This window comes from Amblyomma americanum, chromosome 6 (assembly GCF_052857255.1).
Source record: "Amblyomma americanum isolate KBUSLIRL-KWMA chromosome 6, ASM5285725v1, whole genome shotgun sequence".
In the NCBI taxonomy this organism is placed as follows: domain Eukaryota; kingdom Metazoa; phylum Arthropoda; class Arachnida; order Ixodida; family Ixodidae; genus Amblyomma; species Amblyomma americanum.
The window spans coordinates 51383209-51410851 of record NC_135502.1 but is presented as its reverse complement, the minus strand read 5'-3'; the positions used below and the strand labels follow the sequence as shown (position 1 = coordinate 51410851).

Below are 27643 nucleotides of genomic sequence, written 5' to 3'. Positions count from 1 at the left end.
CAGAATCTGTGCAAATGTCATTTAAAAATTTGTGCAGCGTTTTCTAAAAATTTGGATTTTTTGTCGATTATTGAATGATGCCTGGTTTTCACGCCTTTTTTGAAACGTTCAAACTGAGCTCACCACATGAATAAATTTTTTTCGCCAAAAATATTTTAGACTTACGCACGTTGCGAAAAGTTTCCGTGAACTTTTTTGAACAAATTGGAGATGGTTGAGCGCGGCACCTGGGACGTTTGGCGTGAAATGACCGAAAATGGATCTGCTGCATTATATATGAAGTTTGCAATTTGCTCAAGTATTCTATGTGCCCCAAGTGCACATGCATTCAGCATACCACAGCAGCACTGCACTGCAGGAAGTTTATTAGAAAACGAAAATGCCAAATTGCAACATAAGCAACCACACAGCACAACTACAACAGAAGCCTTGGGAAACAAATATATTTCATGAATAAAAGCAAGCATAATTGAAATGTGTGGCATTGTCAGCTACATTATACGTCTGTATTGCATACTTATGCATGCTTATTTCCTTCTCTATCTCAAAGCAAAGCAATACAACAATGCATCCCGTTTTCACTGCACTGTTTGCTGCCTTGACTGATTTGGTGATGTATTTTTGCTGATGGGACAGAAAAAACTCAATCCACAGCCATGACGGTCCACATCACATTTACAATAAAATACCGTGGTACTAGCCTAGCTATAAAATTGGTCAAATATAAGCATGCTTACATGAATGGGACTATGTATAATGCATTTGGAACAGACTAAGCACTACACAGAATCACACGAGACTAAAGAAACAATTGCACAGATAATCTCAAATGGCACAATTTCCAGACTCGTAGGTTGCAACTACAGTTTGCAAGCTCGCAACAGCGTTGGCACATAGAATGAAACTTTGAACTTTGAATTTTTCAGGGCTACTCTTGCACAAATTAAAATCCGATGCTCTGGAAATTGTACTTGGTGGGCACCACATTAATCTAGAGAACCCACTCATGCACTAGAGCACGCACTATCAAGATAAAAAAAACTGCACTTACCCTCACTCCAAAGCATGTGAACACATCTATTGCACAAAAGTTTGGCTTCTACACCATCTCACAGTGTGGAAACATTCCCTTCATGAATGAGGTGATGAGGACTTGATAGTTTTTCGCCCGGGTCATAGCTATTCCCCCAACTTCTATATTGAAAGCACCATGCCTAACTTTTTTACAGTACACCTGCCTAGTTTTTTACAGTACAGCTATCTCAACCTATTGCAGTCTTCTAAAACGTTCTGCAATTACAACACGAAGTGCTATTAGATGAGTCCAACTAGGAATTGCAGCAAAAAATACTTGCCCAACTTGTCATATTAATACAGTCGACGACTGAAAATCCGGACGCCTGATTTTTCGGACATGCTTGATTATTCGGACTCTTTTTGCAGCACTGCGACATGGCTCATAAAGCCAATGTATAAGAGCGCCTGAAATTTCGGATGCACCGTAATTGACTGCTCGATTTTTCGGACCTCGTTCGCACTCGCCGCCATATAGTGTGTACAGTGGAACCTCATTACTTCAAACAGCAGGATAGATCGAAAACTTGATGAAATAAAACGAAATTCAAGCTTAAAGGGGACCTCTTGCGATACTGAAATTCTGTGCGAGTCGGCATATTGCGCCCGCGTGGTTTCGAATTCGCACAGTTCTTGTACGTCTTCCGGCATACGAACTTTTTTAAAAGCAGTCAGAGTTCGCGGAACTCATCTATGCCGAGTCTCATTTCGAATACAGAAAGAGGCGGCAGCGAAGGGCGTGGAACGGCGAGCGCGGGAGGAAATGGTGGTGTATTTTAAAGCGAGGGCGGCGAAACGCACCGCAACTCTGACTTTTCTATCGCAAAACCGTAAATAACTGGCATTTCGATGACAGGCAAGACGCGTCTCATTATACGCAAGCCACCGCAGAGTGCATACCGCCGAATATGATGCCGATTTTGGCCCTAGTCGCTAGGCCTAACAACGGAGGCCAACGCCAACAAAGCGCTTGCTTCGGCTGTTTCTCGATTCTTATTGTTTCGCCATCTTCGCGTTCTCGTTCTGGGCCCATCGTACTGCAGGCGTAATGCAGTTCCTACAGCGGTGTGTTCGCTTTCCCGTTTAGACTGTCACAATACGTGCATTCATCGGCGACATGCCGAGGACAGCACAGCCAGGCTGAGCCCGTGAAGGCGGTCGCCGGCCGTCGTCTGTGCATGTGTCGCGCGGCGAAATCTAGTCATTAGGAGCTATAGCATGTCTGCAACACAACTGACCTCTTCCTTCAGCATAATGGCAATAAGTTTGTTTAAGTTTGTGATTTTTTCCGTGAAATTTGATTTTCCAGACTGCCTGATTTTTCTGTCGTTTTCACGGTCCCTAGAGGGTCCAAAAAATCAGTCGTCAACTGTACTTGGTGGTAAAAGGTGCTCAGTTTTTACAGCATATCACATGCATGTAAAAGAATAAGTACCCAATTAAGCGTTCAGTGTGTTATGCTCTATACTTGAGCAAGTGGCCGGCTATGCATTCTGCTCTCTACTTGGGCATCTTCTAACATGCAAACACATACATACAACAAAAATAAACACACAATGGAGGGGAGGCTCACACATGGCGTGCACAATTAAAATGATTAAACATATCTGACGAAGGAGTATGCCAAAATGAGCAAGTTGAAACTAGCCCTAAAAGAAAAAAGAATACGCAGAAAGTACTAGTAATAAAATGTACCAAGAGTAAGTACTTTGAACAGAGATTACAGATGGCTTGACTTCACATTTCACAGGAGCCGCTAGCACCGGATGTGTGCAGTCATGGACAAAAATTATTGTGGGACGATAAAAAAGAACGAAAAAAGAAAGTAGCCGAAGATACAGAAATTGTATGCAGAAGGGTTGAAATGCGGGCCAGTTGGTTCAAGTAACTGGAAAAAAAAAAAACCAGTCACAAAAGACAAGGGACAAGAGAAGGTCGTTGTGGCATGAACACTCCTTCTCTTGTCCCTTGTCTTTTGTGACTGGTTTTTTTCAAGATACAGAAATTACCCGGAGCACTGCATTGTAACAAAGCCTAATTAACTAACTGGCTAATTACATACCATATGGCACTGGCCGAAACAACATTCAAAGAGTAGAAAGCAAGCCTTGTGTCTTCCCTGAACTTCACGAACAGGAAGTTGGTCTATGCACTGAACACAATTAGAAACCTTGCAGTTATGATAGGCACAGGAGGCGATTCACTCAGCTGTCCAGGGCTGCACAACATGGGATACAAATAGTGATGCTAAGGGTTGTTGTCGGGAAAAATGAACCACCTTCTTTTTTCATTCCTTTTTTTTTTCGCTGGACTTAACCTCGATTTAGGAAGCCTACAAGTGGCTGGGAATGTCAAAGTCAGGATTCCTGCGGAAAAAATAGAATTTGGCATGGTTGCAGTCACTCCTGAGGGGGGGGAAAAACAGCAGCTGTGCAGAGTTCATAAAAAGGCAGCAGGGAAAGCTTCCAAACAGATTCAACAGAAGATAGAGGTGACAGCCTGCAAGTAAGCATGCTAGCACAATTCAAGAGAGATTCATTTCAAGGGTGAGAGAAGAGGAAAATCTCCCAATAAAACAATCTATACATAGCATACAAGTGCACAGCAGCAAAGCTAAAGGCCACATTTGTTAAGCACCATGCAATTCAGTTGCGTGTGTCTGGCAAGTGCTCTCCCCGGTTCCAGCTAGGCCCAACTATCTTCAAAGGTTCACCCGACTGCAGTTTCATTCCAGTCTAGCAGCCACTTCAGTCTCGGTCACAAAGTCCCAACTGCATCACCCCAATATTCAAGAAATCTGACAGGCAAACATACAATGTGACACGACGTTTCTATGTCAGCATTTTAATTTTTGTCTTTTCAAATTTGCTTTTAATATTTGCCTTTTAATGGCTCCGACGGTGGTGGCTCAGACCTAACTCCTAGTTCCTCTCACTCCCGCCAGGGGCGCTGTTTCAGCACGCCTTCTCCTCTCCCTTTCGAATTTTCCTCTCGCACTCCTTCACTTTGCCCACAAAATCCTCTAGTCCCAAAGCCCACAGCGGACATTTATAAAACAAGGCCCATAATCCTAACGCAGTAAAAACAAAAAAATAATTCCACATGATCAAGAAATGCTCACTACTGAACTCTCACCCAAATGTCTACATGACAAGATGTTTGCAATTGGGATTGAGCCCCAGCACTGTTCTTAATGAGGGTTTTATTTTTGTTAGTATTCATGAGAAATGACCAGGCAAAGTCAGCGCAAAAGTGGATAGCCCAGAAGAAACCGGAAGTGTGAAGAGAAAGAATAACAGCACACAGGATGTATACATTCAAAGGCTTTAATGAGCATCAAGAAAGAAAAGTAACAAGCTAAAAAGCGAAAGAAGATGCATACGGCACTTTGTGGCAGTCAACAATGTCGCAACATCAGCTTTATGTTAAATTTTCATCGCATCTACTTTTCCAGTCCACGCATGTCCTCACAGTGCAAGCACTGTCTCGAAAATAAATCGCGAAAAGTAAAATTGAGTGTATTGCACTTAATAGTTGCACCACTATTTGATTACAAGGCTAGCTAAGCTTGGTACCTAACACAAGCTGCCTACAGCTAAAAAATAAGCCTACTATAAATCAGCTGAACAACCGCACTGCTAAGATGCATTGATGAAATGAGTATTGCTACTTGCCTAGCACGCACCACAAATGGGCAACTTGAAAGACTAGTCCTGAGCAACTAAATGGCAAGCAGGCGAAAAGCTCGCAAGCTATCTGCAGGATGTGCCAATGCGTGGGTGCTTTCGTAAACACCCCTTTCCTCAAAATACAGGGGAAAAAAAAGAAGAGGACAGGGTGCACAATCCTGCTGTTATCATTTTTAAAAGTAAGCAGCCTACGTGCTTACACAGAGCACCACACCAATGCGGTGAGATGACGCTAGAGGGGCTAAAACGGCGCCACTTCTTCTCGTGAAATTGTTGCTAGAGGACCCAGTTGACTAGAGCTATCCGAGCAGACAGAACGCACGGCACTGAGGGTCACACACGTGTCGTGCACAGGTCGGACGCCTTGCAAGGTGCCGTCGGGGAACGTAATGGGAAGTGAGAGAAGGAGAAGGTTGCAGGAGGGCAGAGAGCAGATGGGTGGCAGGGGAGGGGATATTTACATGTGTTCGGGGTGGTTCTTGATGCACTGGATCATTTCAGAGGGCGGTATTTCGCGCTTGCATATTCGGTGGATGGCCACAAAGAGTGGAAACCTGCAAGGCGGGCACGAAAAAGATGAGTAGTTGATGATGGAACTACTGTACGAGTAATACAATACACTTCCAGCATATCTCCACCACCCAGGCCTGGCGTAAGCGTGATATGCTCTCTGTTAACAGATGGGTGGTCCCAAACAAGCAGTCGCAAAGGAACAGCTTTTTTTTTTAGCTTTACTTACTGCAATATATATCCTCTAAGCACCTATCGCTTCATATAAAAAAATATGCTATGTAATACCCCATGTCTTTACAGTGAAAGCACTAGGGCCTCTGTAGCTACGCTTGTAACAACCTCATAAAATTTAGATTTAACACAGCACAGGAACCCTTTTCCTTTTAACAGGCCTTAATGGAAGCAAGGTCCGACACTGTTTGCAAAGTTTGCTGGGATCTGTAGAACAGGCTTCTGTTTTATAAGCGTGGATGAGAGATTGCTTCAGCACTATTCTTGCTACACTAGAAGATTTGCACAGTGCGAGGAAGGTAGGCTCAACATCATTAAGTGGGAAAGAACCTAACTAGCATTTAGCGTTCAGGTTTTTGTGGCCTCTGCAATCACCACAAATGGCTTCGAAACTGCGGTAAACTCGGAAAAGGTTTCTCCTGGCTTCAGTCCTTTCACCGACTACATTGCACTTCTCCTGCATGAGTTTTCGGCACATTTTATATTACAAATTTCAATGATATCGAACTACTTTGTGATTGCTTTACCTGTTTGCTATAACGAGGTTTGACTGTATTTCTGTCTCTATTATGTGCTCGGAATAAAGAACAGTGGAGTGGTCAACTTTTGTTTAGTCAGGCAAAAAGACAGTCCTAGATGAGCAAAGAGAACCAGAACACAATAGATTAAATAAAGTGGGGGGTGGGAGTAAGACTTGTAGCTACTGGCGGAAAGGCATTCCATTCGTAAAGAAATTCCGCATACAGATGCTTTGCAATTTTAACTTAAATGAAAATGTGCAAAGATTAGCATAGCGAAGTGGCGCCAAAAAATAAGGTTTGGTGATGATCCCTTTTATGGGACTGCCCAAGCACACTCCACAACTTATGCTCCACCATGCTCACACTTAGTACACCATAGCCAAGCCTCTCTTATGGGCACGCTGTCAGTGCACTAGTGCTCAGGACGCTTTTGTGGAAAAGCAACATGATGGCCTGACTTTAACCAGAAAAAAAAAAAAACGACATTCACCATGAAGGGAAACAAGCAAAAGCATCAGAGTATAAACATTCCTTACCTATCCAGCATATTCTTTTCCTTGAGCATAACATGAACCTCTTCTGCAGTCTCTGGTCCTTGGAGCTTTTGACCATTAAGAAGCTCAGCTTCCAGTTCTTCAATAGACTGAAATGGGAAAGCAAGAAAGCTTATTAAGATATGTGCCCCTAAAGAATTTTCAATGGTGCCACTGAAAAAAAAAAAAAAACCACAGCATACTTTGTGGTTGTAGTTAACATGCCCACCAGTTCAGGGCCAAAGTAAAATGCACATGCATTGGCTTTTCATAGTTGTAAAATAAAAAATTGGAACTTTGCTTGGCTAGCTGATTTTATTGCCCATCTCCTTGGCAGAGGCCACAAATCTGTATACCGAAGCTGCCTGCAACATATATGTTGCATGCATTGATGAAACCAAAACATGTATTGGTTTTGCGAAACTGCTTCCTCCACGTAACCAAATTTACATCAGGCGCCTGCTTGTGGTGCACGATGCATACACGACATCACACAAAATATCAGTACCTGTGTTTCCGCTACCATGGTCACTTCTCAGCCGCAGGAAAACGTGCGAAGTCTTCCTTTACAATGCATGCACAAGCTTAGCTAATCAACAGCTTGTTTTCAACTTCACCACGTCTTGGCTTCTAGTGTGCCATCAATCACAAACGACAACCTTTAGACTACAGTCAGCCTATCGTAAGGGCTGGAAACATGAGCAGCACACACCTCACGCTGTGACAGCAAAAAAATGCGAGTTGTACCTGCCACAGACAGCCATGAAGTGCTACCAGTGCTGCAAACAAGTGCAATGAAATAATATGAATACACAAAGTTCTCAAAGCCAAAGTATTATCTATTAATTATTAGCTTTCCCTAGGGGCTGTATTTTGTAACAACTCACTTCCCGAATCACTGCTTTGGCTCATAACCACTGGCAGCTGCCACCTGTTGTGAGCCAGCAAGCGTTACCATTCGCTGGCTCAAGCTTAAAAGAAAGGCTGCCCAATGGCAAAGAACCAAAACGACTAAACAGGTAGTGTATCCTTACAGAAACACGCATAGTACCAGCTGTTGTTCTTGCTTAGTCACTTCAACGCCCAACACGCCTTTTTCCTATTGCATACTGCCATGTTCGACAACCTCCTAAACACACAAAGTGTAACAAAAATTTTTCAACAAAGGCTGTACTCCTACGTACTAGTGTGTCCCAAATGCAAAGAAAAATATTCTTCACTTAACAGCTGCGACATTTTAAGGGTATGACAAGCAAGAGCACTTCTTTTTCTGTCTATAACTGTGATACGAAATTGACAGAGCAAGCTCTGCTTATACAAAACAACTGAGGCCCACCAAATGGCAACAGGTTAACCGTACTTGCCTGCAGCAAGCTTTAGCCTCCATGCTACCACTGACTAAGTGGCGACAAGAAAAGATACTCTTAGTGCCTTTAAGTAATATGTAGAGGCTTAGCCATTCAGCAAAAAACAACACACAAAGAGCACAAGGACACTTGGAAGGAATGACACAGACAAGAGCGCACTAGCAGCTGAAGTAAATGGAGAAACACTCAATCCCTCGGTGAGAATGCGTGCATCGTTTCCGCACGTGTCATAAACATAAAACGACACAAAACACGATAAACCCGTATCATTGGAACAGCTAAGAAAAAAAAAAACGAGATAGAGCAGCGAAAGCAGCGATGCGCAGAATCTTAGTATCGCATAATCTTAAGAAGGTAGCCATGAGGGTTGGAGTAGATCTTGTGTTCTCCGCTCTAAATATACTTTCCAAGCTGTGCAGGCTCGTGGATAAAGGACACTCAAAAAAGTCTTCATGTGGGATCAATCAGAATAAGTTTGTTCCCTGTTTGACAGGTGTCGTTTACAGCATTCCCCTCAGCTGCAGTCAGGTTTACTTTGGCAAGACGGGGAGGTGCGTAAACGACAGGTTACGTGAGCGTGCTACGTCGCTAGAGCTAGGTTGTGGCTCGAAACGTTCCCGTGCATTGTAAAAAAATGCAAGGATAGAAGAAAAGGATAAACAGGGATGGAAAGGACAAGTGTGTGACTGACTTTGGTTCTACTCGAATTATTGGACGCGGTAAGCAGAGAATTGGCAGAGAAATTATGGAGGCCTCCAAAATTATCGCTGCAGGTAATGAATTTTGCCTTAGGTCAACATTGGTTCTACTTCTTGACAAGGAATGCAGGTTCCAAGGTATTATGTGGCCTAATCTGCCTCGCATTCTCTCACCTTTTGATGCATTGTCGCTGCTTTCGCTGCTCTATCTCTTTTTTTTCCCTTTTCTTAGCTGTTTCAATGATACGGGTTTATCGTGTTTTGTCTCGTTTTATGTTTGTGACACGTGCGGAAATGATGTGCACATTCTCACCGAGGGATTCAGTGTTTTTCCGTTTACTTAGTTGCTAGTGCGCTCTTGTTTGTGTCGTTGCTTCCAAGTGTCCTTGTGTTTTTTGTGCACTGTTTGGCGATGAAAAAAAAAAGGCTTAGCCATGTTACATTTCACATCGAGCCACCAGAGTGGCTCAGTGGTTATGGTGCTTGGCTGCTGACCCAAGAGACAGGTTCTATCCTGGCCAAGGCAGTCGCATTTTGATGGAGGCGAAACGCTAGAGGCACATTTACTGTGCGATGCCAGTGCATGTTGAGGTACCCCAGGTGGTCGAAATTATCCTGAGCCCCCCCCCATGGCATTCTGTTGACATTGCTACTGGAGAACGTGTTACCACGTTTTTATTAGACTCTGCTTGTTCTTGGCTCTATTACGCAACTGAACTAAAAAAACATCAGAAAAGAGATGAAGATGTATGAGCAAGACACTAACAACTGATTTAAAAAACATTGTTGCACCCATGAGTGGTAAATGCAAATGTAAAGACATTGCAAAAAATCGTATGCTACAACTTTTTTGTTCATTTGTTATTGCAATCGCCGGCCTTGTCCTCATGCTTGTGTTGAGTTTAGTGCGATTTTAGTTGTCAAAGTACACCTGACCAAATGGCACTTCAGTGACCATTGTTATCGATTATATTGCGCAATAAATCTCTGCTCTCTAGACTAGTGGTTCAATGTTGTTCTTAACAACCTTTTCTTACTGCAGCCTTGAAAAACTCTGAAAGACTCCCAAACTATGCAACTTTGCTTTGGTACCGTTGCATTTTTTTCTCTCAAAACCTGTGGCAAAAGAACAGGTGCGATCTTGCCACAAACCTTGTTGGATGTAACAAATGCCTCTGCCACCTTGCGGTTGCGACCGCCGTAACAGGTAGTGACCAGGTCAGCGATGCCGCAGCTCTCAAAGAAGGTGCTCAGCTTGGCGCCCGGGTAAAAATGGTCGGCAAAGGCGATCATCTCCTTCAGACCCAGCCGAATCACAGCCGCCTTGGTGTTGTCACCGTAGCCCAGGCCATCCACAAAACCGGCCCCAACCGCCACTATGTTCTGTGGAGCATGAAAAAAATGAAACCAGTGAAAAATAATGTCCCAAAGGATTCACCAAAGTTACCCCTGCAGGAAACAAGAACAGCAAATCCTCATTATGGCACACACAAAGGCCATAAATTATTTTTGCAGAAGAGAGATTAGTTTTCCAACAAGACTACAAACATTTGAGCTTGTATCTGCTTACTACAAAAACAACTAAATAAAAAAATATAAAGTGCATAGTATTCTAAATAATAGTCAGAATTAAAAAACAGACAATTATGCAAAAGGTACTTAGACACCAAAATCTTGCTATCAATAACAGTATCGAGAACACAAGGAACCAAGTCTTCAATGTGAAAAAAATATAGTATGAGCCCATACTGAGAAGCAACAGTAGTAAATAGCAGTTTGTACAGATGCAGCTCAGTAAATCAAAGACAAACATATGCAAGGGTATACAGACTGCAAGACTGAAGTGTACAGACTTGAAATAAACAAAATTCATGTTTGCATTCCACTGGCTATGCACATTTACACACGTATCCAACACAGAGAGAAGACAGAAGACAGCCGCCTGGAATGCTTGCTAAAAGTGGATTACCAATCCGATATTCCCCTACTTGCGATGAACCAGCAACACATAACATGTTTGCTCAGCTCTTAAAAACCAACCTGTAACCAATCTGAAACTCCTGAAACTTTGGTCTTTAACAGCCTCTTATCTACAAAAAATTTCTGGAATTTGTTTAAGAAGCATACCAACTAAACACATGCACAGAACAAGCTGTGCAACAGATAATGTCAAGGAATTTCCATGACAGCCACCTCTCCGGGCTTCAAGATCAGATACGGTCAGGTAAGGAGGTGACCATACGATTACCGTTATTTACTAACCTTGAGCGCGCCACAAATTTCTATAGTTGGAATGTCGTCCACCACGGTGACCCTAAAATACTCGGTCTGAATAAGGTTCTTTAAAAGCAGGCCACTGTGAGGATCCTTGCAGCCTGAAATGAAAAGAGCAGCCTCTTATTGGGAAACCCACTAAAGTGACCACTGACAAAGACCCGTCATGCACAGTTCAACTTTGAACACCCTGTCTCTTGCAATGAACGCCCCAACTGAAACAATGCTCAAAGTATTACTGACTATGGTTCTTTGGCGATTCAATCACTGCTTCATTTAACTCTGTGCTTGAGTAAAGAATGTTTGGTTTTTGGGGGTTTAGTGTACCAAAGCGACTCAGGCTATGAGGGATGCCGTAGTGAAATAGTGAAGGGCTCCAGAAATTTCGACCATCCGGGGTTCCTTAACATGCACCGACATCGCACAGTACACAGGCCTCTAGATTTTCGCATCCATCGAAATTCGACCGCCACGGCCGGGATCGAACCTGTGGCTTTCAGGTCAGCAGCCGAGCGCCATAACCACTGAGCTAGGTAGGCCAGTTGGGTCAGATTCATTATGGGACCAACCATGCAACTGCAATGGCGGATTTAAGTGCATAACCGCAAGACAATTGCCAACTCTCAACTGAAGAAATTTATACGCAGCACAAACTTTTATGTGACAAATCAATGTCACAGCACGTCAATAAATTGGCAACCATGGCAGAAGAATCGCCCAGGAATGGCACAAAACTGAAAACCAGAAGGCAAAAAAAAAACCAAGCACACCTAACACTGCATACCTAAACATGCAAAACAGCCCTCACATGCCATTTCGGAAACGTACAACCTTTGTCCGTAAAGTTCCGAGACTGAGTCCAGTAAAAAAAATGTGTTTAACATTGAAATCATTTGTGCAGCACCCCTTCGAAATAGTCTCCCTTGCAGTCTATACACAGCTTCCAACGCTTCACGAGGTCTTGGAAACAATTGGAAAACACTTGTTTTGGCAGGGCTGTCAGCTCCTTTGTCGTGGCGTCTTGAATGGCTTTCACGCTCCCCATCCCGCGACATTTTAGGGCTCTCTTCACACGAGGAAACAGGAAAAAATCTCACGGGGAGAGGTCAAGCGAGTATGGTGGATAGGGAAGTACAGTAATGCTATGCTTGGCGAGAAATTTTGTCATGCTCAGAGCAGTGTGCGGCCTTGCGTTATCGTGGAGAAGGCTCCAGATGCCCATAAGTCAGGGCGACGGCATCGCAGTACATCACGCATGTGTTGGAGCACGCGGATATTAATCTCCTGATTCACCGTCTGCCTTTGTGGGACGAGCTCGTGGAGTACGACGCCCCTGGCATTGAAAAAAACTATCAGCATCGTCTTTGTTTTGGTCTTCTGTCGTCGTACCTTTCTCGACACCGGAGAACTTGTGGACCGCCATTCGGCGCTCTGCCTCTTTGTTTGAGGATCGTATTGAAAACACCATGTTTCGTCTTCAGCAATGATGCTGTCGACGAATGCAGCACCCTTCTTTGCCTCGGAGAGCAAATCAACGCTCACTGATGCCCGCTTGTCCTTCTGGTCCTGTGTGAGGGAGTACGGCACAAGTCTGGCATTCAGCTTTCGTTTCCGCAAGTTCTCACTCAAAATTTGGTGGCATGTTGCCTTACTAAAGTCGAGAGCATCTGATAGCATGCGGACTGTAATGGTGTGGTCTTGCTGTATGATTTCCCTGATCTGTGCCACGTTGTTTTCATTCCGCGAGGTTGAAGGGTGCCTCTGCCTTGTGTCGTCTTCCACCGACGTTCTCCCGAAACGAACCTCTTGTGACACTCGAAAACTCACGCCCACGATAATGTCTCGTTACCGTAAGTGTCACGAAGGAGCTCATACGTCTGTGTGGCTGTCTTGCCAAGTTTCACACCGATTTTTGTTTACACGCTGTTCGAGGTGGACGTTCATCGCTCCACATTCACTCACAGTAGTATGCGCCGACAACTACTGAGAACGTATCTTTCTACACGTAGCAGCTGCCACAGCAATTAACATAAATAGCTCAGGTTAGCCCAAAAAGATGGCGCTACACATACGCACCAACATTTGTTGTAGGGAATCATTTCTAGAGGACAAAATAAATCAGTCTCAAAACTTTACGGACAAAGGTTGCAGTTCCTTCGCCAGTAAGAACGACAAAGGCTGGCTCACACCTAAATTTATGCATGCTTATTTTTAATGAGTAAACTTTTTTTATATATATATAGTTGCACACTGCATTCAACTTGGCAAAGCTCTTTCCTGGCACTGTAAGCACACCAGGTGCAAAGAAAAGGGGGCCTGACATGCTGATTTCGCCACCCTCTGCGTTATGCAAGCCCTTTGAGCTCCATTTTACAACCAGAGAGACACAGCTGTGATGCACATCTGCATGCCATCAATGTGCTATTTCAGGAACTTCTATTTTCTTTGTTTTTACACTGAGACGGCTACAAAAGGTGTCAGGAGTCATGATGCTCACCAATAGTTGTCTCACAGAATTTCTCGTCGACAACTTCCTTGGCCAGGTTGGCTCCCATAAGAACACACACGTCGATGTTGAGCAGTTTGTTAATAACATTGGAAATCAGCTCAATGCCACCCCCGGGTGAAATGTCAAAGCCCTGGAAAAAACATTACCTGTTGTGAAGACTAAAAATGAAAAATGCAAAAAAACGGGGATGGGGGGAGGGAAAGAGCTGGTCCTGACTAGATCAAATGCTTTTGTCAGTAGGTAGCAATAAGAGAAAAGCTTCAACAAGCACAATTTAATATGTTCACTGTGGCAGTAATTTTCTGGGGCCTAATCGCTGTGCGTTGTGGCCTACTGGTACGCCACCATTAAATTTTCTTGTGGGCGGCATGACACAACGGTAAGCCACTGGTGAAGCCAGCTTCTTTTAACTGCCAACATATGGCTGTAACGACCTGGCATGTCTTCAGTTATGTGTGCTGTTTGCCAACTCTGAAAAATCTGAGCTGTGTCACCTTCATCGCGTGACTGCATCCGTGGCCGCACAGCATGAATACAAGATATGACCTACCAGCGACCCACGACGCAGTGGACATGTTAAAAGCTGCCACGTCAAATCAGAGTAAACTGAAACATATGCAAATGTACTTTTGCGATAGTATTCAATTACAAAGTCACCAGTTAAATTAAAAATTATTCTATTAACATTATCAGACCAAAAAGTGCAGTGCATGTCATCATATTCTAGAGTCAGTATTGTGATTAGAACTTAGGAACAACAGTGGCAGTTTTCTCCCAGGCTATCATGTATTTACATGTCTCACAGTAGCAGTGGTGTGCTAATCGAAACAGTATTGATTACTTGCATAGAGGCATGTTCTCAGCTATCAAAACCACATTACCTGATCACATTATGGATTTTCAGATTGCGATTAACAGAAGTGAAGTCTAATGAAAGATTCACTGTGCACTGTGTATATCTACCAGGTCTTTACTTCACAAGACTGTCACCCCTTGACAGAAATGAAAGGATGTGGCTCACTTTGATCAAAGACAGTCCAATCGCACCAGGCTTGATCTTTCCAATTAGAGGCTTGCACGTTGGACCAATGAACTTGTGCGGCAGGACAAACACAAGGATATCTGAATCTTCGCAAGCTGCCACTATGTCAGGGTGGGCAACCTGAAAAAAAAAAACATTGCACTGAACTCTTAAGCAGGCCAACATATTTTTTTATATTCACCAAATGTTACACTGCTTTTTATACTGATGGCTGTGGCAGCTGCCTATGGGGCCCTGGAGCAGAAGCAACACCTCGAGATTATGTAAAACTATTCATTTTCAAATAAACCCACGTTGCTACTACTACTACAACTACTGAATGCTATGTTGGTCGCAGAGAACCGATATCACGTAAGCCAGTGGGTAGTCGGCACTTAACCCTGAAACTCTCAGCACAGAGTGAATTCTGATCACTAGCAAGTTTGACGATGGCGCTTGTCGGATTCACCTAAACCGAAATATGTATGCTGTAGTAGGGAGGTTGCTTTATTGAGAAGAAAAGGGAAAGAACCACAGAGCAAGCCATCACGAAACAAAAAATAAAGAAATTGCAGGCACTTCACCTTATAAGTGGTAAATGAAATTTAGCATGCCAAGTCTCAAAACTCTTCGCTTCTGAAATATCATCACTACAAACAGCAAAATATTTATTTCTGACAAAGCAGGCAAGTACCAGAACTAAACATCACATTAAAGGAGCCTAGACTCAGGAGTTTGGCCAGCAAAGCAGAAAAGGAGGGCAACAATGTTAAGCTCCCTCCCCTTGCAACATGACTGACACCAATGTTCATCCCCTTTATCAGCTGGAGCCCAAGGTCAGAACCCATCTTAGCCTCCGAGACTGCATATTTCATATACCACCACTTTAGCAGATCAGAAAAGATTTAGAGGATTTATGTTTGCTTCGGTTAGCGACAAAACTATTGGTACTCATTTAGCTAGTAACAATGTATCAAGCTTCTGTCCAAGGCATCTCAATCTCTTACGAACTAAAATCGCAAGAAAATGCACTTACAACATTCTCTGGAATCTTGTAGCCAGGAAGGTACTTGACATTCTCATGCTTTGTGTTGATAATCTCTGTGAGCTTCTTTCCATCAACAATCTCTTCATAAACGTACATTCTAACATTATTGTCAAAAAAGTCATACTTCTGCACATTGAGTCCAATTATGCGAGCTATTGCAGAACCCCTGGAAAGAGTTGAAATATTATCAGATTTTAGAAACAGTCACATCAGTAAATTACAAATCGCTCTACAATGTCACTTGGATGCCCAGCATGCTTTCGAGGAGCAGAAAGAAGAAAACAAGCAGTGAGGAAAAAAGTACCCACACCACCACAGATCACAGGCATTCTATGACAATATGTTGCCACATTGGTTATGTAAACGGTACCCTGCACAGGATGACTTGCTTTCATTTGCTAAAATGTGTTTTAAAAAATGCAGCACAAACGCAAGATAAAGGATAGTGTCGCGCACTTCTAGCCAATGACTTGTAAAACGCTCAGTAGCCTTGAAAAAGAAACTTTTCATTGATTCTTTTTTTTACACGATAGCATTTACGATAAACCGAGCTTTCGAGTGCGCAGGTGCGAAACCCGCAAGCTGAAAGTGAACGGGGCGACGGAAGACAAAGGTCAGAGCTCTTGTCGATACATTTTTCAAAGGAAATGACGCCCGGACTCGAACGGGATGCGGGGGGAATGGGCGCTTATATCTGATTTCAGATCACACGGTCACTCGTACGTACCGGTATTAACCGGGTGCGAAACAAAACGCAGCTTCTTTCGATATAGCCAAGGACAAGGCGAACCAAGATAAACTAGGAGGCAAGGTCCTTTAGATAAGCCGACCTCCAAGGAAGACTGGCTTGCATTCAACAAGTCACGCTACGACGCAGCATACCGATTACCGGGAAACAGGAAAAAAAGAACACAGAAAGGCACAATCGTCTCCCCTTTTACCGGTATCCACGCAATCGCTGTGAAAAGTGAAGGCTATTTTCGCAGCTGTCGTACACACCATATTGAGCGATAAACAAAATGCAATAAACAACCCTTTGATTCATAAAACACGCATAGAAGAGTTTGCGCATGAGGTTGCGGTAGACTAAAAACGGATTGCCAGCGACGTACGCGATAGAAAAAGGACAAGGTGACACGAAAGACTACGTCCCAGAAAAAAGTGGACAGCAATTGTGTGCCCTTGTCGCATGGGGACACGTTGTAGGAGTATATCTCGCGCAGTGCACGGGGGTGAATATGCGCAGCGCAGCGCAAGGTCAAATTACCCGCGACAAACGGGCCGTCCACGCGCCTGATGCTTACACGGGCTACCGTGCCGTACCATAGGCGACGGTGCAAAGAAAACAGCAGCTTCAACCACAAGCAACACAAAAGGATAGGTAAACAATGTTAGTTCCAAGGGCGCTCCAGAGCGCAAGCTTCGCGCGACCACAAGAAACTATAAATAGTAAACCTTGTTACCAGTTTCCAGAACCGATGATCGAGACCTTGTGCGTGGTCATCTTTAACGGCTTGCGAGGTAGACAGGCTGTGGGATGGCGGAGACGTGTGTCAGGTGATAGTTAACTATCACCGAGGGTAGCTCGACCACAGTGGAGAAAAACCAGACGACTGCCAACACCCCCAACTCAGCCGTCGGCGCGCAGTCCCTCGGGTCAGCGGCAGAGTCCTCTCCACTTCCCCAACCACCGCTCTGGCAACGCTGGCGCCACCGGCAACTAAAGCCACCGGTGCCGGTGCGAGCGTAAACGAAACCATTACGCTTACTACACTTTAAAATTAGTTTATAGTTTTATTTCAAAATTGCCCGAAATTCAGTCATTTCAGTCGCGAATAAGTCCTATTTTGAAGCCGATAAGAACAATAATACGACATATTGCTTAACTAATGTGAATGTTGTAACTCACACTCGAATGTATTACGACTCTTTCTTTTAATTTGTTTGAATCTTAAATAAATTTTGTTTTAAATTCGCGGGGGACAATTTTATGGGGTCTTTAAAGCAGTTTATAAGGCAACAATGGGCGTTGCTTGCCAAGGTCAGCCCGAAATGTAAACACAGTCAAGCAACGCGACTTTGAATTCAAAATGGCGGCGTTGATGGGTGCGTGAGAGCGTGAAGCACGCTTGAAGTGTTTTCAGTCTGCTTTGTGAAAATGTTGTCGAGGCAGTTCATATCTGATCCTCGAAATTATTCATATTTTCTGCGGGCACTCGCGGCTGCGCGCACAGCTCGGAACAGTTGCCTAAAACAGCCCGGCTGCCGCCGCTACAGCGGCGGATCGCTCGGCGATGGCCACAAGTCTGCACCATACAAGCGTCTTACAATGGATGATTTGCCCGGGTTTGTTGGCCCCTGGGGTGAAAAGTTCCTGGAGACGCAGCGAAGGTTCAATCGCCGTTTATTTGTCGGCATTGCGTTCTTCACAAGCACGGCAGTGTATGCATGGTATTCGGGCACGCTTGACTATGTTGGTGCACCGCCCATGAAGAATCAGGACGATAAGAAGACCGCTCCCGCGAAATCGAAATCGTTTGTGCTTGGCAGCTCGAAAGTGCAGCCAGCCACGTACACGAAGATTCCGGAGTCTGTCCCGTACCTCCTTGTCGGAGCCGGCACAGCTTCTTTCTCCGCATTCCGGGCAATCCGATCCGCCGACCCGACGGCGAAAGTGCTCGTGATAGGCGAAGAGCCGTACAAGCCGTACATGAGGCCGCCGCTCTCGAAAGAGCTGTGGGTATCGGAGGATGCGCACAAGACGCTCAAGTTCAAGCAGTGGAACGGCAGGGAGCGAAGCATTTTCTTCGAGCACGAAGACTTCTACTGCAGGCCAGACCAACTGATGGAGCGCGAGACGGGCGGCATCGCCGTTGTCGACAACTGCCGAGTGGCGCGCATCGACTCCGAAGCCCAGAAGGCGATTTTGGAGGACGGTCGCGAAATCCGTTACGGTAAGTGCCTCATCGCCACGGGCGGTCAACCCAAGAACCTGCCCGTGTTCGACAAGCCAGAGTTGGCCGACAAGGTGACCCTTTACCGCACCGTGGCCGACTTCAAGACATTGGACGAAGTGTCACGTCGCTCGAAATCGGTAGTGATCGTCGGAGGCGGCTTCCTGGGCAGCGAGTTGGCTTGCGCGCTGAGCCGACGAGGCGCCAAGACGGGGCTCACGGTGTACCAGGTGTTCTCCGAGAAGGGCAGCATGGGCCGCGTTCTGCCGGAGTACCTGTCCCGCTGGACGACGGAGAAGATGCGCGCCGAGGGCGTGCAGGTGTTGTCGAGCACTCAGGTCACCGACGCGCGCCCGGGACCCCGCGGCCAGCTGCTGCTGAAGCTCAGTTCCGGTCAGGAGATCGCCACCGATCACGTCGTCGTGGCCGTGGGCTTGGAACCGAGCACGGATCTGGCGAAGGCGTCGGACCTCGAAGTCGACGACCGGCTGGGCGGATTCAAAGCCAACGCCGAGCTCGAAGCCCGCACAAACCTGTGGGTAGCCGGTGACGCGCTGTCTTTCTACGACACCAAGCTCGGTCGGCGCCGTGTCGAGCACCACGATCACGCCGTGGTGACTGGCCGGCTGGCGGGCGAAAACATGACGGGGGCGCGCAAGCCGTACCGTCACCAGTCCATGTTCTGGTCCGACCTGGGGCCTGACGTCGGCTACGAAGCGATCGGACTTGTCGAGTCGCACCTCCAGACAGTCGGAGTGTTCGCCCGCTCCACGCAGCAGGACGACACCGCTGACGTTCAGGGTGCAGCGGCAGTCGGGACGGCGCCCTTGAACGCCACGCGGGACGTTGCGCCGCGGGCCCCGAACGAGGGCGATGACTATGACAAGGGAGTGGTGTTCTACCTCCGAGACGATGGCGTCGTCGTGGGCATTGTCCTGTGGAACATCTTCAACCGGATGGCCGTGGCGCGCAAGATCATAAACGAGCACAGAGCATACGACGACTTCAGCGAGCTTGCTAAGCTCTTTGACATTCACAGTGAAGAGTGAGAATTTCGCTGTGCCCTGACAACTCCGGTGCTGTGCCTCAATTGTATACTAGCAGGATGTCTTGGTACAAGAGTTTATGCATTGTTTAGGTTATCTTGTCCCCCCCCCCTTTTTTTTTTTCATAAGAGCGTTATAGAAGGGACACACAGTGGAGTAGTGCTGCCTATTTCTTGTTCTTTTTCATTCGGTAATCACTAATGCTAATTCATAATGTTTGATGCTTTGCACCGCTAATGTTAGTGCGCTGCTTCAATATGAGTGGGCATTTCAGTGGACTTTTGTTGTGCCTGAAACTTAATTTTTGCATTGTTTGCACTGTATACCAAAAAAGTAGGAGACATTCCACACATTTGGAGTACCTACTTTAGTCAGGCTGTTGTATCGCTTCATCTTCCGTAATGTAAAGAAATTGTGCCATGGGTGCTCATTTTCATTATGTTCTTGATCTGGTGTGGGAACCAGAAGTCTTGCAAGGCATTTACAGGCCAAGCCTTCATTGAAGAATTAAGGGAACAGAACATTTGCAGAGCCATTTTTGGTTTCATCACTTGCTGCCGTATACTTGGTTCACGTTCCATTCTGTTGTTTCATTTTATGTTAAAAATTTATGTCCAATAACAGGACCTTTTTGCTTGTTTATTTACTGTTATACACTGGGTGCCAAGGACAATATGTCGCACAAGATGTGTTGTGAAGAGTAAAATATAGTTGTCAGAATATTGCTCTCTTGTGTGCATATTGTCATTCTCTTATTGCTGTTATTTTGCCGTAAGATCATTTTACATAAGTCTAAGAGAGTTGTGACATAAGCCCACCCTACAGCTTTTCTAATGTGTGCAGCTTCCAAAGGCCCTATAAATGCTGTGTGTTTAGGATGCCTCAGACACATAATTAAGAGACAGCCAGTTATTCTTTTTTTTAATGCGATAGCATTAGAAGCCCCTTGGGGCCAAAATGCAATGTCAGTTATAAAATTCACCCTTTGGCTGGAGGGAAATGGCATCCACTCATCTCCACTAGACCACCAGATGGGAGCATTTCCCATTGGCCGGAGGGAAGGGACCACTTCCGGTCAAGTCATCAACAGCTGCTAATGCTATTGCATTGCAAGCACATAATTGAATTAGGTGCCTCTACGAATTTTTAAATTCTATAATCTATTTGGTGCTGTATACCAAGGTCATTGGCACATAGTTGTGTGGCAAATGGTCTAGGCAGGTTAAAGCAATGCATAGAGTTTCTTACTATTAACTAGAGGGAAAGCTGGCAGCGCTGCACCTGAACCTCCATAGGCGCGCAAAGCATCATGGGGCGATGAGCTACTTGGTGCGGGACAGTCGGTTTTTTTCAGGAACAGAGAGTGGCGTTACTGAGATGTCCCATTCCGTCCACGGCACAGACGACTTTGGCGCAAACGTAGTGCGCAAAAGCCATAGTAGCGAAAACGCGACAGCACACGGCACCAGTGAAAGGTTTTTGGTTTCTGCAGTGCCATTAAAAAACTTTTTAAAGTGTTAAAGCGACAACATTTTTTCTGCAAACATGTTTATTTTTAAAAATGCGCCTGTTAAGCACGAAACATTGGATTTTGTTGTCTGCAATACTTGGCCAATAGGAGAGCCAGCCATCGCTTATTTTGGGCAAACTTTACATTTACATGCTTTTCTGCTCGTTTGTTGAAATTTATAGAGAGGATATTGAATGTGAGGACATTCTTCATTATCGAACGTTTGTATTTTCATTATTTTTTGGCCAAAAGTTGTGGTTCTGCAGTCGGTAGCTCTCCACCCCATGATGCTTAGAACACCCATGGTGGCCCAGGTGGTCTCGAGGAAGCTCCATGCAAACTCCTGTAGGTGGGCGCCAGCTTTCCCTCTAGTTAATAGTAAGAAACTCTATGTAGCAGTGCAAAGGACGTGCATTACGCGAAAGCCTTGCTGTATGTGCTGGTAATAACATCAGAGCCTCATTGTTGCAGTTGCTACTCTGTTATTAACTAATTTTTATATCCTGATTTTTTCTATTTTTTTTTTACCAGAAGGCCAACTACACCTCAGAATCTGCTAATTCGGTAACCATAGCGGCCGGCGTCTGACAATCGGTGTTATACACTGCATGACGCACGACAGGCCGCGTTAGTGGTACAATGTACTCTATTTGAGACGTCGCCCTAAATCCGCTTTTCGCAACCGAACCTGCGGCGTCAACGGACGCACGAATTTGGCGCCTTCGCGGCGGCGTTGCAGCCCGAGGTTTCGACCTCGCCGCAGATGGCGCCAGGTTTGCCGCGCCTCCGTCGAGGGCTCCGGCCGCGGTTGCGGGCTGATAGCGCGGCGCTGGCGTCACTACCGGTGACTTGCGGCGGCGACCGGTTCGGTGGCGGTAACAGGCTCGGCCGATTTCCGCGCAAAGCTCGACACCTGCGGACCCTCGCTAGCGTGGAACATCAGCCCTTCCAAGGACCCTAGGTGAGCGAACTCCTTGGGGCCTCCGTGGACCGGGCTCGGATCCGGGGGCGTCTAACCGAATGCAGCGCCGCGTCTGCTCCCAGCTTCGAGCAGACGAAAGCGAGTCCTAGCGCTGCCGCGTAGGCACGGCCGCTTCCTGTGGGGCTTTTTCGTGCTTCCCGCGTCCAGATTGGTCGCCTTGTAGGCAACTGCAGCGGTCCGTACGATAAGGTTACGCTTGACAGCGGCTCGAGGGGCGCACGTTTCTTCGAAACGTTAAAAGCCAGTGAAATTGAGCGCTGTTTGTCAGTAACGAGGGTGGGAGAGCGGCACGCGCGCATACTGGGGAGAGCGCGAAAAAATAATAAATAATACGGGGCGCGGGCTCAGTCGAGCGCCGTGCGTGCATTCTACAACAGGTGACTCCGCGGGACCAGCTGTGCTTTCGGAGCAGTGGAGACGCGAGAGCGACGCACGAGCGAAGAATCAAAACATAGAAAGACGAAAGTGGAACAGAATGTACGCTGCGCGCGTGTGCCCGAGTTTATGCCTTTCTTTTGTGTCGTGAGGCGAGCGCGGTAAGTTAGCTGCCTCAGTAATGAAACAGTGGCTGCGTACTGTTCCTGTTCGTCGGGCTGCGGGGTAGCTTGTTAAGCTTAGCTCGACGCTGTAATACGCTGCGATGCCACTTGTAAGTTAGTTTTTGCAGGCCTGGCCATGTCGCGCTGAAAATTTCGCCTTTACGCCCCGGGTCGTGGTAATTAGCGGCAACTTTCGCTTTCTTTAGCGCATATTACGCTATGCAGATTTCGTTTCATTGTTGCAGGTCACTGAAGCCGCATATGAGTTTCTTCATTTTTTCCGCTTGTATGTGTCGTTAGCAGTACCACTTTATTACTTGCGAAAGCAGCCCTGACTCGTTGGGCAACAATGCGGACAGCTTATCGCAAGGTTTCAAGCGCTGATGTGAGCAATATGCTCGGCTTAACGGGGGCATGGATTTGGGCATCTTTCATCGACCCAGATAAAGTACGCCATACAAGTTATTAATATATTTTATGTGCCTTCTGGACGGCGCTGGTTTGGATTCAAGCGACAAAAGTGACCGATCTATCAAATACATGCTTTATTAAGATTTAAAGATGGCAAATTTATTAACTAAAGGGGATGTTTTCTGAAGGCGGGATGCTTTTCATTTTTTCGGACCTGGCGCTGCATACCCGAGAGAAATTGGCCAATGGCAGATGGTTGGTAAGTCGCCGGTCTTGAGTCGGTAGTCAGTGTAGTTAGGGCCAAGGACAGGCTGGTCGGCTGCCGGTCGGGGCTTTCGTCCGGCCAAGCAAAGCTTTTCCCTTGGGTATGGGATCATACCGCCGACATTGTGATGCGGTAATTATTCCGGCCAAAGCAAAGAATTTAGCTGAGCTTTCGCGCTCATAAAACCGCAAGAAAAGCTGGACTCCCAGAGACGGAGATAATTTTTCGGTATTTACTCATCACCACGATGGTCTCTGATGTGACAAATATTGCCTTGACCCATTACCCCATTAACCATGTGAGTGGTTATAACTTTCGGCGAATAACGCGGTAGCATGTTTATAACGCTTCGTTTTGAAGTGACGTCTTCCTACGAGCCGAGAAGCGCAGTCAATCATCTGAATTTAATAAAAATTTACAAGTACGTGAAAGGCGCGCAGCTGGCATGGAAGCGTTCTGCGATTCTCTCACCATAGCATCATGTTGACCAGTAATCCTTCGCTGTCTACACAATGTAACTGTGCGTGTTCATCTATAAATCGCTTTGAGTATCGTGCACCGCCAACGGATTTTAGAACCTGCGGCACTGGTGACTCATCTGGGGTTTCGCTGATCCGACGAACCTTCCAGTGCATGCATTCGGCGCTAATACAGCAGTTCGTTGTAAAAACAAAACAAGGAATGCGCGAAAGGCCAGCGTAATATGCGCCTTATTGCACGGCATCTGTCATAAGACGGTCAAAGCTAGGCCTCGGAGAGCGGCGCGCCGGAGTAATGATCGACCTTAATGGACGTCAGTGAATATAAGTATATCATGATGATGATGATGAATATAAGTCACAAACATATATAGGCAGCACGAAATAATTCCCGCACCGTGTAGTCTATCTTCACGAGACTGTAGCTGTCTTCATATGCTTTAAAAAGTGCGTTGGAATTCTGTAAAACTAATCTGTCTCTCGACCTCGAATGAGTTTAGAAACCTTGGTTCCGTCTGTTGGAAGCATGCGTTCTTTCTGACGACCAGCTGATGTCTTTGTTAAAACTAAATTGTGCCGTTTAAAGGTTGTCAGTTTTCGTAACGAGGTTCAGATGATCAGGCACGTGCGAGTGGTTCACACGACATTGGCTACGAGGCTTTTTGCCGGCGCAGTCAATGCACCTGTACAGGAAGCAGGTCTTCGACCGAAAAAGATGAGGGGAGTCTTGTTAAATCAGCTTGAAAGTAAGTTTAGGACACAGCATCGCGCTGAAGAAAAGAAATTGCTGGAGGTAACCTCGATTTGTGTACAAACTGAAGATTCAGATATATTAGCGGAAATCAAAAGAAAAAATTGGATTTCAGTGCATCATGTAATGCGCAGAACAGAAGGTTCCGAAGGGTAACTACAAGGAAAGAGAAAATGCTTGAAGCTGTTTAGAGTCACGTGGGGAAACGTGATTAGGAAACCCGTCCCTGTAGTCGCGGCTGGCCGCAGTACTGGGTTAATGAGGCGGATGTCAGAAGGAGAGGCCTTTGTCGTATAGTGGTTGTAGCCAGGCGTGATATTGACGACCACGGTGGAGTCAGCTGCTATCTCGATGCCTCGTAGACTACTGCACGTAGAAACTTCATTTTACAAGATGCCAAAACAGCTTCTATTCAGAGGCATTCTATTATGTTCTATTCGTTTTTTATATGTCTTGAGGCAGTATTTTATGTTCTCTATCTCGGTCTGTTGGTCAGCGGCTTTCCACCGTCACTCACTCACTCACAATGAACGTAAAACTCGAAAATTCGAATGCATTTGCATAGTCGACAAGGGGATTCGGGCAGCGGTGCGAACTTTTCGCAAAATTCTGCAGTGTCTACGAGGAAAACGCAGGGCTTACGACGCCTGTCAGCTCCTACGCCATGATGAGCGACCCGAAATAGGAAAACCTATCCGTCTGTCCTGGGAGGGGGAGACTTTATACAGCGCGTCAAAAAGAACCTCGCCACAAGCCACGAGTTGAACCCGAGTAGCTGCAACGCGGCACGCATTGCACGTCTCAAGCGTTGCTTTGCGCCGTAAAAAAATAAAGACCAAACGAGATGTAATAATTCTCGATGTCGTGGGAAGAACACCAAGAAGCAAAATCGTAACCAACGGTGGCGGAGGCGCATCGCATCCAGCGAAGCACACCACCATGGGTTGTTTACGGGCCGCATAACGGAATATTGCAGCTTCTGAACATCTGGCACGCGCTGCGCACCTCGTGGTTATTTGCGACGTCCGTGAAGCCGACCAGGATGTCTCTTCTACTTCCGGTGTTCAGAGCGAGGTTCGCGCGTGAGAGCTCAGATCGTTCAAGCCGCCAGGAAACCCTTCCCGCAGATGATATGGCGGGGCAATTTTTCCTCAACTGCGTGTATCCCCGGTTCAACTTCCAACATCTCTCTACTGCGATATTGCATACGGAGCTTCGTACAGGTTAAATGGCGCAGGCGTTGGCTGTAGTGCAGGTGGCGTTGCATAACCTCCCGCACTCCACTTACTAGCTAACGTATTGCGTCATTGCTGCTTTATCTATAGAGTTCTACAATCACGGCCCACAATAAAGATTCGGCTCTTCTTTCCCTCCACGGTGACCATGTCTTGAACTGAGGTATATTACATCGGCGTAGTGGTATGTCGTAATCGAAAACAACTGCATTCACTGTGAATGCAACTGTGAATTCTACTCTGAGCTGAAAATAGGCACAATGGGAGTGACTCCATCATTTAGTTCTCGCATCGAACGGTTAGCCCATAGGAACAACTGTGGCTGGTGGTCACTTTGCAGTTAGTTTCTATAACGGAATAATGAAGCAGTGGTTGCTCCTTGAGGGGCTATTGGCTGTGGCTCTAGAAGGGATTAACCCCCTACAGCCCTTTTATTCCTTTTTTTTTTCAGTTTGTATGTCGAGGCGGGCCAAGGAGAGGGCGCGATCACGTGATCACGAGGGGTTGACCCTTTTGAGTCTCGGAGTGGGAGCTGTCATGAGGGTGGAGGGGGAAGCGAATGCTCTACAGCTACCCTTATCACTTTGTTACAAACAATGTAAAGTCTCGCAGCTTCCTTTCGCATTCTTTTTAACTCTATAGGTCAGTACAGGATGCTATTGCTTAGGTTGCGTGAACCGCTAACCCCCGCGTACAGTAAAATGGTACGATAGTAAACGTGCCGGCATCTATAGTAAGGGCATAGCTGACCATTTGTCGGTGTAGCTAGCGCAGGGAACATGGTCTCAAGGTAATAGACGGCCACAGAAATGTATTTGATGGATCTGGTTTCACCAGTACCACCGTGCAGCCTAAGTGATCGGAAACCTTGAGCGGAGAAACCTTGAAGCGACTGGGGATCGTGAAATGGTGAGCGATGAGCAACGACGTTTCTTTGCTTGCGGAAAAAAAAATGAAAATTGGTTTTTAGGGAAAGGAAATGGCGCAGTATCTGTCTCATATATCGGCGGACACCTGAACCGCGCCGTAAGGGAAGGGATAAAGGAAAGAGTGAAAGAAGAAAGGAAGAAGGAGGTGCCGTAGTGGAGGGCTCCGGAATAATTTCGACCACCTGGGGATTTTTAACTTGCACTGACATCGCACAGCACACGGGTGCCTTCGCGTTTTTCCTCCATCGAAACGCACCCGCCGCGGTCGGGTTCGAACCCGGGAACTCCGGATCAGTAGCCGAGCACCTAACCACTGAGCCACCGCGGCGGGTTTGCTTGCGGCGCCTTCTTGGAAACTTGGAATGAGGCTTTGAAATGCGTCCATACTGCAACTTTTAGTGTCACTGTCTGTTCGTGCACTGAATACATTATAGGAACTAACTGCAAAGTGACCGCTCAGCCGCCTACGCTTTATTGTCTTTCAGTTTTTCTTCTTTTTTTAATATGAATCATCAGAACAAGCACTGGCATCGCGCACCGGCACCACGTACTAACTTTAACTGTTTCTAATACTGCCCGAAAATATCCCCGTTGATTAGTGGACACAGTGCACTGGACAAAGACTGCGCCTTTACGCTATATCCATAATGTGGGTCGCTAAATTTCTAGCACACATTTATGCGCAGCCTTTATCAAAAGTGCAGAGTCCTAGGTGCTCGTTTATAAGCTACTGTCGGATCCACTGAAATCTTGATTCGCGGAGGGGCAAGGATAGCACTGCAGCTCACCTTCAAGGAACTGGGTACGCTGGCAAAGCATAACGAGCTTTGTACTTTCGACCTTGACTGCGCGCTAAGAAATGCACAGTTAAAATGCTGACGTGCCTTATACCAACACCCTCTAAATACTTTCTTCAGGCCTCTCCAGGCCCTCCTTTCCACACGCGCTACGTCACGCCAAGTGTCCGGTCAGGCTGCTCACCAAGCGCGGCTCCGCTCCGCTCGGTTGTCTCCCTCGATGTGCTCGCGCTTGCCCGGGCAAGCACAGACACGAACGCAGTCTTG

The 27643-nt window shown here is 46.1% G+C and overlaps 3 protein-coding genes across 3 annotated transcripts in view; 2 read left to right on the top strand and 1 right to left on the bottom strand.

The window, feature by feature from the left end:
- Window positions 1-348: 348 nt before the first annotated feature.
- On the bottom strand, window positions 349-17184 carry Gpdh1 (Glycerol-3-phosphate dehydrogenase 1). Its single transcript, XM_077626804.1, has 9 exons — window positions 16942-17184; window positions 15467-15644; window positions 14431-14571; window positions 13398-13539; window positions 10889-11001; window positions 9779-10009; window positions 6565-6671; window positions 5225-5317; window positions 349-3440 (listed from the first exon to the last, which is right to left on the bottom strand). The coding sequence occupies exons 1-9, from the start codon at window positions 16980-16982 to the stop codon at window positions 3407-3409; spliced, it is 1080 nt and encodes a 359-aa protein (XP_077482930.1). The 5' UTR covers window positions 16983-17184; the 3' UTR covers window positions 349-3406.
- Window positions 17185-17554: 370 nt separating this feature from the next.
- Window positions 17555-20204, top strand: LOC144093431 (apoptosis-inducing factor 1, mitochondrial-like). The gene has a single exon (XM_077626800.1). It carries the CDS (start codon window positions 17637-17639, stop codon window positions 19479-19481), a length of 1845 nt encoding a protein of 614 aa, XP_077482926.1. The 5' UTR covers window positions 17555-17636; the 3' UTR covers window positions 19482-20204.
- A 1587-nt stretch (window positions 20205-21791) lies between these two features.
- LOC144093430 (ras-related protein Rab-27A-like) overlaps window positions 21792-27643 on the top strand; it is a 120229-nt gene continuing 114377 nt past the window's right edge. The window contains exon 1 of the mRNA XM_077626798.1: window positions 21792-21949. The gene's annotated coding sequence lies outside the window, so the exon portion shown is untranslated. The remainder of the gene's footprint in view (window positions 21950-27643) is intronic.

Coding starts and splice junctions, on each gene's coding strand:
- Gpdh1 (XM_077626804.1), bottom strand. CDS start 16,982: ATGACCACGCACAAGGTCTCGATCATCGGTTCTGGAAACTG. Junction 13,540..14,430: donor TTGGACTGTCTTTGATCAAA/GTGAGCCACATC, acceptor TGTTTTTTCCAG/GGCTTTGACATTTCACCCGG. Junction 11,002..13,397: donor ATTCTGTGAGACAACTATTG/GTGAGCATCATG, acceptor TTTTCATTTCAG/GCTGCAAGGATCCTCACAGT.
- LOC144093431 (XM_077626800.1), top strand. CDS start 17,637: ATGTTGTCGAGGCAGTTCATATCTGATCCTCGAAATTATTCATATTTT.